Consider the following 15801-nt stretch of genomic DNA (forward strand, 5'->3'; position numbering starts at 1 on the left):
CCAGTGCAATTTTTACAAATAGTATAAATTTCATTTCTGGAAGTTATGTTTGTTTTTTTACGTCTTTTAGGCCTCTCCTCTGAGTTTCATGTTTTCTTTTAAATTGTTGAGCATATTTATAATGGCTGTTTTGAAGTCTTATCTGCTAATTCCATCATCTCTATCATTTGTTTTTCTGTCTTGATAGTTTTTTTTTCTTCAAGTTATATGTTGTATTATTCCTCCTTCTTTGCATTTAACATGGTTGGGTGTTAGATACGTAAATTTTACTCTGTTGGGTGCAATGTACATACTATTATCATATTTTATTTTATTATTTTTAAAATAAATTTTATTTTTTATTTATTATTATTTAAAGATTTTATTTATTTGTCAGAGAGAGAGAGAGAGCACAAGCAGGGGGAGCAGCAGAAGCAGAGGCAGAAGCAGGCTCCCTGCCAAGCAAGGAGCCCGATGTGGGACTCGATCCCAGGACTCCAGGATCATGACCTGAGCCGAAGGCATATGCTTAACTGACTGAGCCACCCAGGCGTCCCCTGTTGTTGTATTTCAATAATGTTTACTACGACATTTAAATTCCTCATGGGTCAAGGGGCACCTGGCTGGTTCAGTCTAAAGAGCATGCAGCTCTTGATCTCAGCATTGTAAGTTCAAGCCCCATGTTGGGTGTAGAGATTACTGAAAAATAAAATCTTAAAAAAAAAGTTGCTTATGGGTCAACTTTTTCAAGGCCTGTTTTTTTAACTTTTTAGGGCAACTTTGAACTACCCGTTATTCCAGGGCTACTTTACCCCTACTGGAAGGCATAACTCTTCTGGAGTCTCTAGGAATGCCCTGAGCATTTAACAAGGACTCTCCCTTCTAACTGTTTAGAATTCTAATATCTCCCAGCCCTGAGTGAACTCTGATTTTTCAGTATATTTTTGAGTTTATACCTTTCTGGTCATTCTTTGCCTGGTTTCATGGAGTTTCATACTATATCTGGGAAGCGTATTCAGTTAAAATCCAGAGAACCTGAGGCTGAGTTCTGGTATTCTTCCTCTGAGTAGCTTCTTCCCCTCAGATACTCTGCACTTCCAATTAGTGTTTGCCTCTCCAAATTCCAAATTTTAGGCAACCCTCTTGGGTCCCCTCTCTCCTCGGGAGCTTTGTACTATCACTTTGTTATTGCTTACTAAATCGCTCAATAAACCTTGCTTTGCTACCCCCCCCAAAAAAAACCACAAATTTCAAATTTTATTTCCTCAATTCAGTGACACTGTCACTCTTTTTTGGGGTTCCTCCTCCTTACACTGTGATCCAGAAAGTGGCTCCAAGGAATGAGTCAGTACAATCAGAGATCACCTGCTCTTCTCTTGGGAAGCATAGCCCTGTGCTTCCTGATGTTCAAATGTCTTAGTCCATTCAGGCTGCTGCAACAAAATACCACTATGTGGCTTATAAACAGTAGAAACTTATTGTTCACAGTTCTGGGAGCAAGAAGTCCAAAATCAGGGTGCCAACATGACTGGATGAGGGTCTTTTTTCCAGGTCAAGGACTCCTTATCAGATTCTTGCATGGCAGTAGGAGCAAGGGATCTCCCTGGAACCTTTTATAAGAGCACTAATCCCATGCATAACAGTTCCTACCTCATGACCTAATTACCTCCCAAAGGCCCTACCTCCCAGTATCATCATGTTTGGGGTTAGGATTCAACATATGAATTTTGGGGGGTCACAAACATTCAGACTACTGCACCAATGTTTCAAACTGTGCTTTCACATGTTTTGTTCATTTTCCTCCTTGATTACGGTGGGAATAAAAATCTGGTCTGTTATTCCATCACAGTCTAAGTGGAAGAACTCCTGATCTTATTTGTCTGAAAACAGATGCTCTCTAAAATTGTATTTGCTGTGTTTTTAAAAATGTATTTAAATCCTTTTTATTTTTTTCTGCACTAACTCCCATTTCTACAAGACTTACCTGCTATATATTTCCTTTTCAAAAACTGCTCTGGTTATTCCTGCATATATATTCTTCCATACAATCTCTAGGTCCATATAATCAGTTTCCCCCAAATATGCCCTAACATTTGATAAAGATGGAATAAAATATATAGACTAACTGGAGGAAAATGACATCCTCCACAATACTGACTCCATCTCTCCTATCTAAGTACAAAGTACGTATCTTTGTTTACCAAAGTCTTCTTTCATGTACCTCAGTATCATTAATTCATTGTCTTCAAAGAAGTCCCATATATCTTTTAAACACTATTCCTCAGTATTTTTTTGTTAATTTTCTGAAAGGAATCTTATTTTCCATGAGCTCTTCTAACTAATTCCTTACAAAAGAAAGCTAGATATTTTTAATGTTAATTTGTACCCACTAAACTACCAAGCACTCTTATTAGTTCTAATTGGTTTTCATGGACTTCCTCTGGTTTTCCCAGGTAGAGAATCATATTATCTAATGATAATAATTTGGTCTTCTTTCTAACGTTTATATAATTTTTCATTATCTTGTCTGATTACAGGAAAATATTACGTAATAGTTACACTAGTGCCCATATTTATCTTCTTGCCAATTTTAAAGGAAATACTTCAGTACTCCACCATTAAATAGGATTCTCGCTACTGATTTGTAACAGTTATTTTTTATAATGTTACAGAAATATTTATCTACATTTATATTATCAGGAATGGATATTCAATTTCATAAAATCTCATTTCATCAGGTATTTTATCCCTATTAACATATCATAGGTCATGCGTCTTATTAGTAGAGGTATATATATTAATTGTTCTTTTTTAATATTGAATTATCCTTGTGTATCTAAAATCCTATTTAGTCCTGGATTTAATATATGACTGCATTTTATATATTTATTACTTTTTTTTAATATTTGCATCTATACTCATTAGTAAGACTAGAGTTAGTATCTTTGGTTTTTGTCTCTTTGCCAGAAATATAATTATTCTAATTTTATAAAATGCATTATTTTTATAATCAGGAATAGTTAAAAAAAAAAGCCTAAAAATCATCAATAATTCTCCAAATGCCCACAACTTCTTAAACATTTATTTTTTTCTTCAGATTCTGGAGCTATGATTTTAAAATTTTGACAGGTCATTTTTTCACCCCACCCTACATTCTAGAGTATAGATATTAAATCTATCTTTCACATACACTATCCTAAAAATTCTTTTTGTAATATTAGGAGATATTTCAGATACTAGTCACTTTTCAATTTCTTCCTGGAATTCTCTTTCCCCAGATGTTTCTATTTCTACAGCCTAATCCCTTACTTTATTTAGGTCTAGACTAAAACGCTACCTCTTCAAGGGTGCCTGGATGGCTCAGTTGGTTAAGTGTCTGCCTTTGGCTCAGGTCATGATCCTGGGGTCCTGGGATCGAGCCCCATCTCCTTCTCCCTCTGCCACTCCTCCTGCTTGTGCTCTTTCTCCCTCTCAAATAAATAAAATTTTTTAAAATAAAATAAAATGCTACCTCTTCAGAAAAGGCTTCCCTGACCACCCTAACTAAAACATCCCCTACCACCTCTCCATCTATCTCTAGCCCCAATTTATTCTTCATAGCCATTCTGAAATATTTTATTCCCAGTGTCTCAAAAAGTACTTGATGCACAGTAAGTGGTCAATTTATATTTGCTGAAGGAACAAATAATAAATGAAAGCAAGTGTGTATCTACATAGTATAATTTGAAGAAAGAGTTCCCCAAGAATAATTTCCTCCATTCTAGTGCCATACTACCTAAAACGCCTGTGACTACCCATAGGCTATCTACCACATAAATCATTAATCAATAATGCTTTGGTAAAATGACTTCATTTATCAGACTCTTTCTTCCATAATAAGTAGTTCTCCAGGCCATGAACACCTGGGTTCCATGTAAAGGAAGAAAAATATAGTGTCTTCCAGAAACAAACTGTTGTACTCTTTTCCCATATTAATGACACCAAACCAGCACAAGGTAAATATACTCTGCCTATTATTCTCGGTGGTTCCCTTCTTAGGGTTAAATACAACAAAGTAAAATTATACAACAAAGAGAAAGCACTGGAAAAAGAAGTAATAATTGGTCTGGGTGATGTGGAGGGGATGGAAGTCCCCTGAGTCTCTGATCTCTTTGGTGAATCATACTTAGAAGTGATCATATAGAAAGTGAATCTTCAAGGAACAAATAGAAACTGATTATGAGAGTTAAGTACATTCTCTAGCTGTGGCTTCTCTTAATGGACCTTAAATCAGTTTTAGATTGAAACACAGTAAGAACATTCTGGTTACCAAGTCCACTGAGAACAAAGAAAAAGGAGTACCTTCATTTTATCCCCTTCCCACTGAATTTAACCGTAGTTACCTTGGAAGATTGAACAGACACAAACAAGCAAGAAAAAGAAGCAGACTCCAGAATACACAGCCTAATATTCTAACATTTCTTGGTCCTTGTCACTATTCTACTATGCTGGTACTAAGGACCAGTAACAGCAACATCCTTCACAGAATATAGAGAAAATAGATTTTTTAAATACAGCTCTCCATTTGCCCACCTCATCTCTGATCAAATATTTGTCTGTTATTATGACAGCATTATTATTTTTTAATTTAGATCTTTCCCAATATTCAGTCTTTACTGAATGGAGGGAACAGAAGCCAGGCCCTGGAAGTCCGTAAGTTTCTGGTACTGTTATTTTTCTACTCCTACCTCCTATTCTTTAATAACAATTAAAGAATGTTAATTGTTACCAATAACAAGAAAATAACCAAATATGCTACTGATGCAGAGTTCTACATTTATAAAATTTCAAAACCTTTCTTTCTGATTTACAAATCATCCAAATTCTTTATATATATAGATTAAAATATGATAGACCTCCACACTGAATTAGATAGAATAACAAAAAAAGCACACATGACAAGTAAAGGAGATACAAAATTCTAATTTAAGATGAATCTAATTTATGTATTTAGGTACAGTATTTACCTACAGACTCTGTAATCCAAAACAATGAATTTTATCAGGAATTAAAGTCTATCTCAACTAATACTTTCTGTGTTTTCTTTCAATTTTTTCCTCCCAGTTCATTCCAATATATGCATGTTCTAACAACTCGGGTGAGCCTGACAATACCTACCTCAACCTTCTACTACCTAAATTATATGAGGGCACATGACATGTACATGTACAGTTTCATGCACTGTACATTTCTACTCAAAAATTACCTGTTTCCCATTAATTTCAAAATGAGTTCATATACTGATTTCTATGAACAAAACAGAAATGTAATAAATTGGATGCCTAACCTCTTGATTTTCTACTCCATTGCTGGAAAGCTCCAAAATAGAACCTCCACTGTCAACCACTGCTGATGTCATTGTTATTCCCTGAGGAAGCTTCAAACGCTATTAAGCAGTATAATTTAAAGGTTCATGGATGATTGCCAGTGTTACAGGATTGCATTATCATGTTTTTAAAAGTCAATAGACATGGAGTGAAGGAGATTTCCAGAAATCCAGTCTTCTAAAGATGATTAACCAGAGAGCCTAAAAAGAGGAAGAATTTGAAAAGTTATTAAAGATAGTACAGGAAGGATATAAAGCACAACCTATTTTACAATCTAATCTTTGACATTTTTTGTAAGCTAAGAAAAAGGAGCTTAGACTTACAAAGCCCAGTGCCAAAAGAGGGCAGTCATGAGCATTCTACTTCTTAGAGCTGTCAAGTTCATAAACAATTTACTGCAACCAAGCTATTGCACACGGATGACCTTACGCTATTTACATTCTAAGGGATAAAGTGTTATAACTTTGTCTTGTTATGAAGATGTACTTTTATTCCTGAAATATTTTGGTAGAAATTTTAAAAATCTTTTATGCATTGGTAACAAAATATGCTAAATCAAGACAACTTCTAAAATTATTTGCCTATTTAACAAATTAAAAGATTTATTGGTTTGTAAATATCTCATTCTTCTTTGGCTCCTTTGGTTTCTTTATCTGAATAATATAATTAGACTTGTCTTTTGCTTATGGTAGCAATCTCATTTTGTGTTCATATTTGAATACTCTATAAGGACTATAAAATGGATTAATTTGAGTTATATATTTATACTTTCAAATAGAGTAGTTTAAAAATAAAGTAGTAAAATCACTTGGAATGCCTTTAATACTACTGTATCATTCTTTCCTCAATAGTTTTTTTGCTATTGGTTAAAAATTCATTATAGCAACAGCGCCTGGGTGGCTCAGTGGGTTAAGCATCTGACTCTCAGTGTTTGGCTCAGGTCATGATCTCATGGTCATGATCTCAGGGTCATGAGATCAAGCCCCAGTGGGGCTCTGCTCTCAGCGAACAGTCTGCTTAAGATTCTCTCTTCCTCTCCCTCTGCCCCTCCCCACCATTTGTGCACGCTCTCTCTCTAAAATAAATAAATGTATCTTTAAAAAAAAAATTCAACAGAGGAAATGGTTTCAAGTAAACATAATTCAAGCCTTTTTCCCCTAGTAGAGATGAATGTTGATATATATATACATCATCCAGATTTATGCATTAGATTATTCCTATAGTTATATTTTATTTGATTTTATGTAGATTATATATTTCATAAAGGAATTAAAGATTGTTTTTACAGATTTTCATATAAAAATTAAATAATGCAGAAAAATTAAGCATATTTAAAGAGAAATGAATATACATTTCTAATAAATCATTCCATTAATTCCATTATGTCCTATATTAAATTTGGCCACTGGCACTATACAGATATGAAAATAAAATAAAGAATTTCTGTAAATTTACACAATTAAAGAAATACCTGGGGGGAAAAAGCAGAAATTTCACACCTCCTAAGATTCATTCAGGACTATTAGCATTTTTTTGATCTTATTAAAGACAATGCGAGAAGATGTATTTGTATCTTAACAACAAAAACTAGTAAAAATCCACAGGCCATGGCACACTAAAGCTCACTATTATCATATAAGGTAATGACTATTTTCAATTTCAGTTTTCTTAACATATAGGTAATAGTAGTAGAAATAAAGTTTACTTACAATTTGGAGGTTAAGTAGTATAATCATCCTTCACTATTTTCACAACTCGGCAAGAGCTAAAATATAAACCAGCAGTTCTTTGGAACTATGATTTGGGGGAAAAAAGACAGTATTAATATACTTCTATTTAAAAATATTTTGCCCAAAATAGGTGTGATTCAGACAATATGCACTTCTTACAAAAAGCCATCTCCAAATCCTGATAACACACATTATATAATGAACATAATAAAGAAATTATTTCTAGGATATTGAGGAATCAGAAGTTTTTATCAACTTATAATTTTAAGAAACCACTAAATTGTCAAATTATTGAATAAAGACAGATCCAACATACTATGGGCTATGCCTCACATTATGGGCTATATTTCAAGTAACCAACAGGATTTTGGTGGCTGCAGGTATAAGCCCTGATGCCCAGGAATATAAAATCAGATTTAAAAACACTAACCCAAAAAACTACTGTAAAACAAAATCAATGACATATTGCCTATTAAGTCACTTCCCTGCTCTTTCACCCTCCAAACCTAGCTTCCATATACATCCAAACATCCCAAGTCTTCTCAAACAGCCCTCTTCCCTTCAAAGGCGAATCTAATGACCTATGTACTGGATGTTAGGCCTTGCTCCATCAATTATTCCCTCCTTTTCCTCAACCTTCTCTTACTAAACATTGGGTCCTTTCCCTCAACATCTCAGCATTTGTAAGACCCTTTTTTTTAAGGCAGATGCTTAACGACTGAGCCACCCAGGAGCCCCAAGACCCTTTAATCTTAAACATAGAAAAGTCCTCCTCCATGACCCTGAAAACCCCTCCAGCTACGTTCTAGTTTTTTTCCTTTCTCAGAGATGGATCTAGGGGAAAAAAATCTATCTTCTGTCTCCACTTCCTAATTCCTCAGACAGTCCTCCTTTTATGGAAGTTTGGCATCTATCACCACCAACTGAAATTGTTACTAAATTCTAACTGTCAATCAAATCCAATGGATACCTCTGTTTCATAGGACTTAATGTCTCTGAAGTATTTGACACTATTGATCATTAACTCTATCTTGAATTTATCTTCTCCCTCTCTAGCTACTCTTTTTCAATTCCCTCCTGTAGGCTAACCCCTAATTTTCAAGGGGCTTGGAGCAAGAGTACAAATGGAAGCCTACATTCCACACGTCTAAATATTTTAAAGTTATAAATCAAGCTAACAAGCTGTTAAATTATTATTCAATCCTCCCATCTTGACATATGTATTTTTATACCAACCTAAAAGGCTAAGTTCTGATCTGGAATTCTCAAACTACCTCAAGTTCTATAGGAGCAAGGGAGTCACTCAAATTCTTTGGGAGTTTATCCCTTTTTCTCTTCCCATCTTTAGTTCCACTCCATTCAATAAGGAGCCTCATATGTATATATGTAGACATCTCATCCCACATGTCCAGGTTCTGGCCACATGCCTACAAACAGCAGTTGCTTGGTCAGCCCTTAGGCCTAGAGAAGCATAGTTCAGTCAGGAGAGGAGAGAATCAGAGAAGAGGCTTTTGAAGGGCCACATGGGCAGGGAATTCTAGGGTTCAAATACTCAGAACTTAATGTAGAAATGGGTAACAAATGACCTAGTTCCCTTGTGCACCCCCCCCCCCCAAACACACACACACATCTTCATCCTATCAGGAGGGGTAAAACTCAAGAAAGGCCAGATGAGGACCTCTAAAGCACCAGGCCTAGAGGAGGGTTCCTGCTTAGCAAAGCCAAAGAACAGTGCTATTCCCTGGTCACCCTTACATGAAGGTGTTTCCAGAATCCCATCCCTAATCCTCTTCTCACTCTTTACACTTTCTATAAGCTATCTCATGTACTGCCATGGCTTCATGCAAATCTCTCTTCCAATCTAGACCATTTTAATGGGCTCTGGTTTGTTTTATTTATTTATTTGAGAAAGAGAAAGAGAGAACATGAACGAGCAGAGGGGCAGAGGGAGAGGGAGAAGCAGGCTTCCCTGCTGAGCAGAGAGCTAGGTGCAGGACTTGATCCCAGGACCCCGGGATCATGACCTGAGCCAAAGGCAGACACCTAACCAACTGAGCCATGCAGGCACCCCTGTCTACTGGACACTATCTTGCCTCTACTTCTTTGTGAAATTAAATAGGGTATAAATAAATAGCAAGCATCAATTCCAGGATATCCCAGGCACTTCATTAATTAATTTAGTCATTCAACAAATATTGAGCACCTATTATATGCTAACAGTTTTCAGTGCTAGAAACACAGCAGTGAATAAAGCAAAAATCCTCATTCTTTTTTTTAATCTTTTTTTTAAATTTTATTTTCTCCTTGTTAAAAAAAAAATTTTGTTATGTTAATCACCATACATCATTAGTTTTTGATGTAGTGTTCCATGATTCATTGTTTGTGCATAACACCCAGTGCTCCACGCTGAACGTGCCCTCTTTAATACCCATCACCGGGCTAACCCATCCCCCCAACCCTCTCCCCTCTAGAAACCTCAGTTTGTTTTTCAGAGTCCATCGTCTCTCATGGTTCGTCTCCCCCTCCGACTTACTCCCCTTCATTTTTCCCCTCCTGCTATCTTCTTCTTTTTTTCTTAACATATATTGCATTATTTGTTTCAGAAGTACCGATCTGTGATTCAACAGTCTTGCACAATTCACAGCACGCACCATAGCACATACCCTCCCCAATGTCTGTCACCCAGCCACCCCATCCCTCCCACCCCCCACCACTCCAGCAACCCTCAGTTTGTTTCCAGAGGTTAAGATTTCCTCATATCAGCGAGGTCATATGATACATGTCTTTCTCTGATTGACTTATTTCACTCAGCATAATACCCTCCAGTTCCATCCATGTCGTTGCAAATGGCAAGATCTCATTCCTTTTGATGGCTGCATAATATTCCATTGTGTATATATACCACTTCTTCTTTATCCATTCATCTGTCGATGGACATCTTGGCTCTTTCCACAGTTTGGCTATTGTGGACATTGCTGCTATAAACATTGGGATGCACGTACCCCTTCGGATCCCTACATTTGTATCTTTGGGGTAAATACCCAGGAGTGCAAATGCTGGATCGTATGGTAGCTCTATTTTCAACTGTTTGAGGAACCTCCATACTGTTTTCCAGAGTGGCTGCACCAGCTTGCATTCCCACCAACAGTGTAGGAGGGTTCCCCTTTCTCCACATCCCCGCCAACATCTGTCGTTTCCTAACTTGTTAATTCTAGCCATTCTGACTGGTGTGAGGTGGTATCTCATTGAGGTTTTGATTTGGATTTCCCTGATGCCGAGCGATGTTGAGCACTTTTTCATGTGTCTGTTGGCCATTTGAATGTCTTCTTTGGAAAAATGTCTGTTCATGTCTTCTGCCCATTTCTTGATTGGATTATTTGTTCTTTGGGTGTTGAGTTTGATAAGTTCTTTATAGATTTTGGATACTAGCCCTTTATCTGATATGTCATTTGCAAATATCTTCTCCCATTCTGTTGGCTGTCTTTTGGTTTTGTGGACTGTTTCTTTTCCTGTGCAAAAGCTTTTTATCTTGATGAAATCCCAATAGTTCATTTTTGCCCTTGCTTCCCTTGCCTTTGGCGATGTTTCTAGGAAGAAGTTGCTGCGGCTGAGGTTGAAGAGGTTGCTACCTGTGTTCTCCTTTAGGAAAAAATCCTCATTCTTACGGATCTTAAATTCCAGTGGGAAGAGGTGAAAATAAAATATGTTTAGCATACATGTAGATGGTGACAAAAGCTAAGGAGACAAATGAATCAAAGGGAAAGAGTATTCAGCAGGGAAGAGAACTGTAATTTCAAATTAGGTGATCAGAGAAGGATTCACTAAAATAATGACATATGAGTAAAGACCTGAAAGTAGGGAGTGAGCTGTGTCAATGACTGGGAGAAGAGCCCTCTACTCAAAGGAAATGGAAACACAGTATCTTCAGGACGGAGTACGCTTGACTAGTTCAAGGATCAGCAAGAAGGCCAATACGGCTGGAGTGAAGTGAGCAAAAGGAAAAAGAATAGAAGAAAATGAGAGAGAGTATGGGGAGGGGGACATGCAGGCCCTCCTTGAGGTCTATGACTTTTACTCCAGGGAAAGGACAGTTCTATGAAGAGAGATGGATGACTTGATTATTATAAGAATCATTCGGAAGCTGGACTGAAAACAGACAAGGGGACAGGACATGAACAGGGAGATCAATTAGGAAGTTACGATAATAATTAGGTGAGAAATGATAGTGGTTAAGACCAGAGTGGTAGGTTCTGAAGAGAGTGAAAAACTGTTGGATATATTTTGAAAGTAAATGGACAAGATTTTATAGAAATTTGAATGTGGATATGAAATAAAAAGAATCAAAAATGAATCCAAAGATAGCAGTCAGAGCACACTGGAATAGCCATGGGAAAGGGAAAAGTGTGGGAAGAGAAGTCCAATGTGTCCCAAACTAAACCCATTTTTTCCTCTGCTAAGAAAATGTATTACCTTTCCTACTGTGCTTATTAGCTCAGTAAGCTACCCTAACACCCACACGAGTTATCTAAAAAGTAAAGTTCCTAAAGTTCAGGGTTCCTGAAAAACCATCATACTCCCTCACTCTCGACCCTTCCATAGTCTCATATCCTCTGACCTAGCCAAGGTCTTTTTTTTTTATATTTTATTTATTTATTTGACAGAGAGAAAGAGCGAGAGAGCACAAGCAGGGGGAGTGGGAGAGGGAGAGGGAGAAGCAGGCTCCCCGCTGAGCAGGGAGCCTGATGCGGGACTCGATCCCAGGACCCTGGGATCATGACCTGAGCAGAAGGCAGACACTTAACGACTGAGCCACCCAGGCGCCCCTCAATATCATTTCCTATGACTCTCTCTTCTCCCATCCACACATGGACCTCCCTCATAAAAACATCAGGGAAATAACAGCTTCCAGAAGATCCTTCATTTGCCACGTCTTATCAATCTTCAAGCCCAACACCTATGCCTTTCTTTCAGTGTCCTCTAAAATCCTGCTCCTCCTTACCCTCTTAATCTTACCACCAACTACTTTCCCAAAGTACCAAGTTTTAAAAATCTGTTTTGTATCACCTAGACCAGTGCCTTTCATAGAGCAGATACACAGTAAAGATATGATGAACACAAGAATACACAACCATGTTCCCATCAGACAAGTATCTTCACTGTTCACCACACATACCATGCTCACCCCCATCCCTAGCCCTTTGCTAGTCCTCTTCTCTCACCAGGAATGCCCTGCCCTCTTCTTTGGTTAGTCAGATAACATCTGTTCCTCAAGGACAATTTTTTCCCTACAAATCACCTCTTTCCTATCTCTTACTATACCAGTTCTTTCAATAATATTTATTGAGCACTTACTATATACCAAACACAGAACTATGTCAGGAACACAAAAATGAAGTCAGGACTCGGCCTTAAAACAGCTTAAAGTCTAGTAAGGAGAAACAACATAGAAGCAATTACAATCATGTAAATGCCATTAAAGAAACTACAAAGTACAATGGGAATATTAAAAAAAGGAACATCCTTCAGAAAGGAGCCATCATTTGCTCTGGGACTAGAAGACAGGATAGAAATTGGCATAGCAGTAAGAAGAGAAACAACTTTGAATAATAAATACTAGTCTCAGGACTGAAAAAAAAAACTGTGCAAAATGATTAAAAAAGTATCACTCAGAAGTAAATTCTGATCAGACTATAATTTAGTTGCTTAGAGTACAAATCACACTCTCATCAAAAACAGTTTATGTGTATGACTTTATTTATATAAAGTACAAAAACAAGGAAAACTCAAACTATGAGATTAGAAATAGGATACTATATTACAAAGGGCTAATATCACTAATACATAAAGAACACTGAAAATAGAGGAATGAAGGACCAAAAAAAAAACCCAAGAGAAAAATACAGAAAACAAACATATAATTCACAAAAGCAGATATAAAAATGGCCCTTAAACAATATGGAAAATTTTCAAATTCACTCACAGAGAAATACAGGTATTTTTTTAAAAAATTTTTAAATAAGAAACCATTTCTCTCATCTATCGGGTTGGTGAAAATTAAAAAGTATGACATTATATTCTATTGCTAAAGCTGTGCACTTATACATTGCTGGTGGGAATGCAAACTGATACAATTTGGCAATATCTAAGTAAATTATATACACACCTTTTTTTAAAGAGCTTTTTTTTTTTAAGATTTTATCTATTTATTTGACAGAGAGAGAGAGAAAGCACAAGCAGGGGGAGCAGCAGAGGGAGAGGGAGAAGCAGGCTCCGCACTGAGCAAAAAGCCAAGGCAGGGCAATCCTAAGACCCTGAGATTGTGACAGGAGGCGAAAGCAGACATTTAACCAACTGAGCCACCCAGGTTCCCTAAAGAGCTTTTCTTTTTTCTTTCTTTTTTTTTTTTTTTTTAAAGATTTTATTTATTTACCTGACAGAGAGAGACACAGTAAGAGAGGGAACACAAGCAGGAGGAGTGGGAGAGGGAGAAGCGAAGCAGGCTTCCCGCAGAGCAGGGAGCCCGATGTGGGGCCCAATCCCAAGACCCCGGGACCATGACCCGAGCCGAAGGCAGACGCTTAACGACTGAGCCACCCAGGCGCCCCTAAAGAGCTTTTTAAAAAAAAATGTTTTATTTAATTTAAAGAGAGACAGTGTGGGGGGGGGTGGGCAGGAGAGAATCTCAAGCGGACTCCCTGCTGAGCATGGATCTTGATCTCACCACCCTGAGATCATGACCTGAGCCAAAATCAAGAGTCCGATGCCTAACCCACTAAGCCACCCATGCACCCCTTAAAAAGCTTTACTGAGATATAATTGACATATCATTCAGTTTGCCCATTTAAAGTGTATAACTCAATGGTTTTTAGTGTATTAAGAAGTACAATCATCAACAATCTAATTTTAGAAATTTCCAGCACCCCCCCAAAAAAGTCCCATGTGCATTAGCAGTCACTCCCCAATCTTTCCCAACCCCTAGTCCCTGGCAACCATTACCCTACCTTCTATCTCTAGAGATTTGCTTGTTCTGCCCATTTCCTATAAATAGATTCATATAACATATGGACTTTTGTGATTGGCTTCTTTCACTTGGTATAATGTTTACAAAATTCATCTATGTATAAATCGTATTAGTATAGTTGACTGTTGAGCAACACAGGGATTAGGGATGCCAAGCCCCTCATGCAGTCAAAATTCCGCATATAACTTTTCACTTGAGTACTAAAACCCTACTGTTGGCTGAAAGCCTTACCAATTACATAAACAGTCAATTAACACGTATTTTGTATGTTATATGTACTACATACTGGATTCTCAGAATAAGTTAGAGAAAATAAAATGTTTTGTTTTGTTTTTTTTGTTTTTTTTGTTTTTTTTTAATTTGAGAAAATAAAATGTTAAGAAAATCATAAGGAAGGGACGCCTGGGTGGCTCAATTAGTTAAGTGTCTGCCTTGGACTCAGGTCATGATCCCGGGCTCCTGGGATCGAGTCCCACACTGGGCTCCCTGCTGAGTGGGGAGCCTGCTTCTCCCTCTGCCCGCCACTCCCCCTGCTTGTGCTCTCTCTGACAAATAAATAAAATATTTAAAAAATAATAAAAATAATTAAAAAAACCTTCAATGACTCCTTTTCCCCTTTGGAATAAAATCCAAATTCATTAGCATGGCATACACAAAGCTATCACTATTTGTAGATGGTAAGACTATCTACACAGAAAATCCAAAATAATCTTCAGATAGCAGAGTAAGAGTGTTTGCAAGGTATGTGGATGTAGATCAATATATAAAAATCAACTTTTTCTATATACCAGTGACAAACAGAAAATGTATTTTTAAGAAGGATAAACCAACAACAAACAGAAAATGTAATCTTTACAAAGGACAGCAGGCACCTGGGTGGCTCAGTCAGTTAAGCATCCCTTGATTTTACCTCAGGTCATGATCTCAGGGTCGTGAAATCCAGCCCCATGTCAGGCCCCTCACTGAGCATGGAGCCTGCTTAGGATTCTCTTTCTCTCTCTCTCTCTCTCAGCCCCTTCCTTCCCTGTTCTCTCTCTCTCTCTCAAAAAAAAAGAATAATTCTTATAAATAAATAAATAAATAAATAGGATAACATAATCACAAAAACTATAAGATACCTAAAATTCAATCTAAGAAAAAATATATAAAGACCTCTATGGAGAAATCATAAAATTTATTGAAAGGAATTTAAAAAGTCTCATGTATTTGTAGAGATAAACATGCTCATGGAAAGAAAAGCTCAATATTTTAAAGATGTCAATTCTCACCAAATTCATCTAACAAATTCAATATATTTCCACCAAAAATCCCAAAAGGTTTTTATAGAAAACTTAACAACAGCAGTGAAAAAAAAAAAGTATGTAAAAGAGTAAAGGGCAAAAGTTAGCCAAAAACCTCCTGAACAATTATGCTACCTAGTCTATATAGTTAGGCAATAAGCAAAGTAACTAATGGTGTATATATAGTCAAATATGCTAATAGAACAGAATATAAAGGCCAGAAAAAGACTCATGCATATTGGAAACAATATATGACACAGGCAGTGTTAAAATCACTGAAAAAAATTTAATAAATGATGCAGAGACAAGTAATTATCCATACAAGATAAGAAATTAAATCATTGTATCACACCATTCACAAAACGAATTACAGGTATGCTAAAGACCTAAATATACAAAATATTTGCAAAATTAAGAGGAAAATA

General features: G+C 36.8%; 1 protein-coding gene across 5 annotated transcripts in view; it reads right to left on the reverse strand.

The window, feature by feature from the left end:
• ELF2 (E74 like ETS transcription factor 2) overlaps positions 1-15801 on the reverse strand; it is a 114917-nt gene that overhangs the window by 66990 nt on the left and 32126 nt on the right. For all 5 annotated transcript variants that reach the window (XM_027598558.2, XM_027598560.2, XM_027598562.2 and 2 more), the window contains exons 2-3: positions 7055-7139; positions 5306-5545 (exon numbers count right to left, since the gene is read on the reverse strand). In XM_027598558.2, coding sequence (XP_027454359.1) covers positions 5306-5377 — 72 coding nt within the window. In that variant the 5' untranslated portion in view covers positions 5378-5545; positions 7055-7139. The remainder of the gene's footprint in view (positions 1-5305; positions 5546-7054; positions 7140-15801) is intronic.

The sequence above is a fragment of the Zalophus californianus genome, chromosome 2 (genome assembly GCF_009762305.2).
Source record: "Zalophus californianus isolate mZalCal1 chromosome 2, mZalCal1.pri.v2, whole genome shotgun sequence".
Classification (NCBI taxonomy): domain Eukaryota; kingdom Metazoa; phylum Chordata; class Mammalia; order Carnivora; family Otariidae; genus Zalophus; species Zalophus californianus.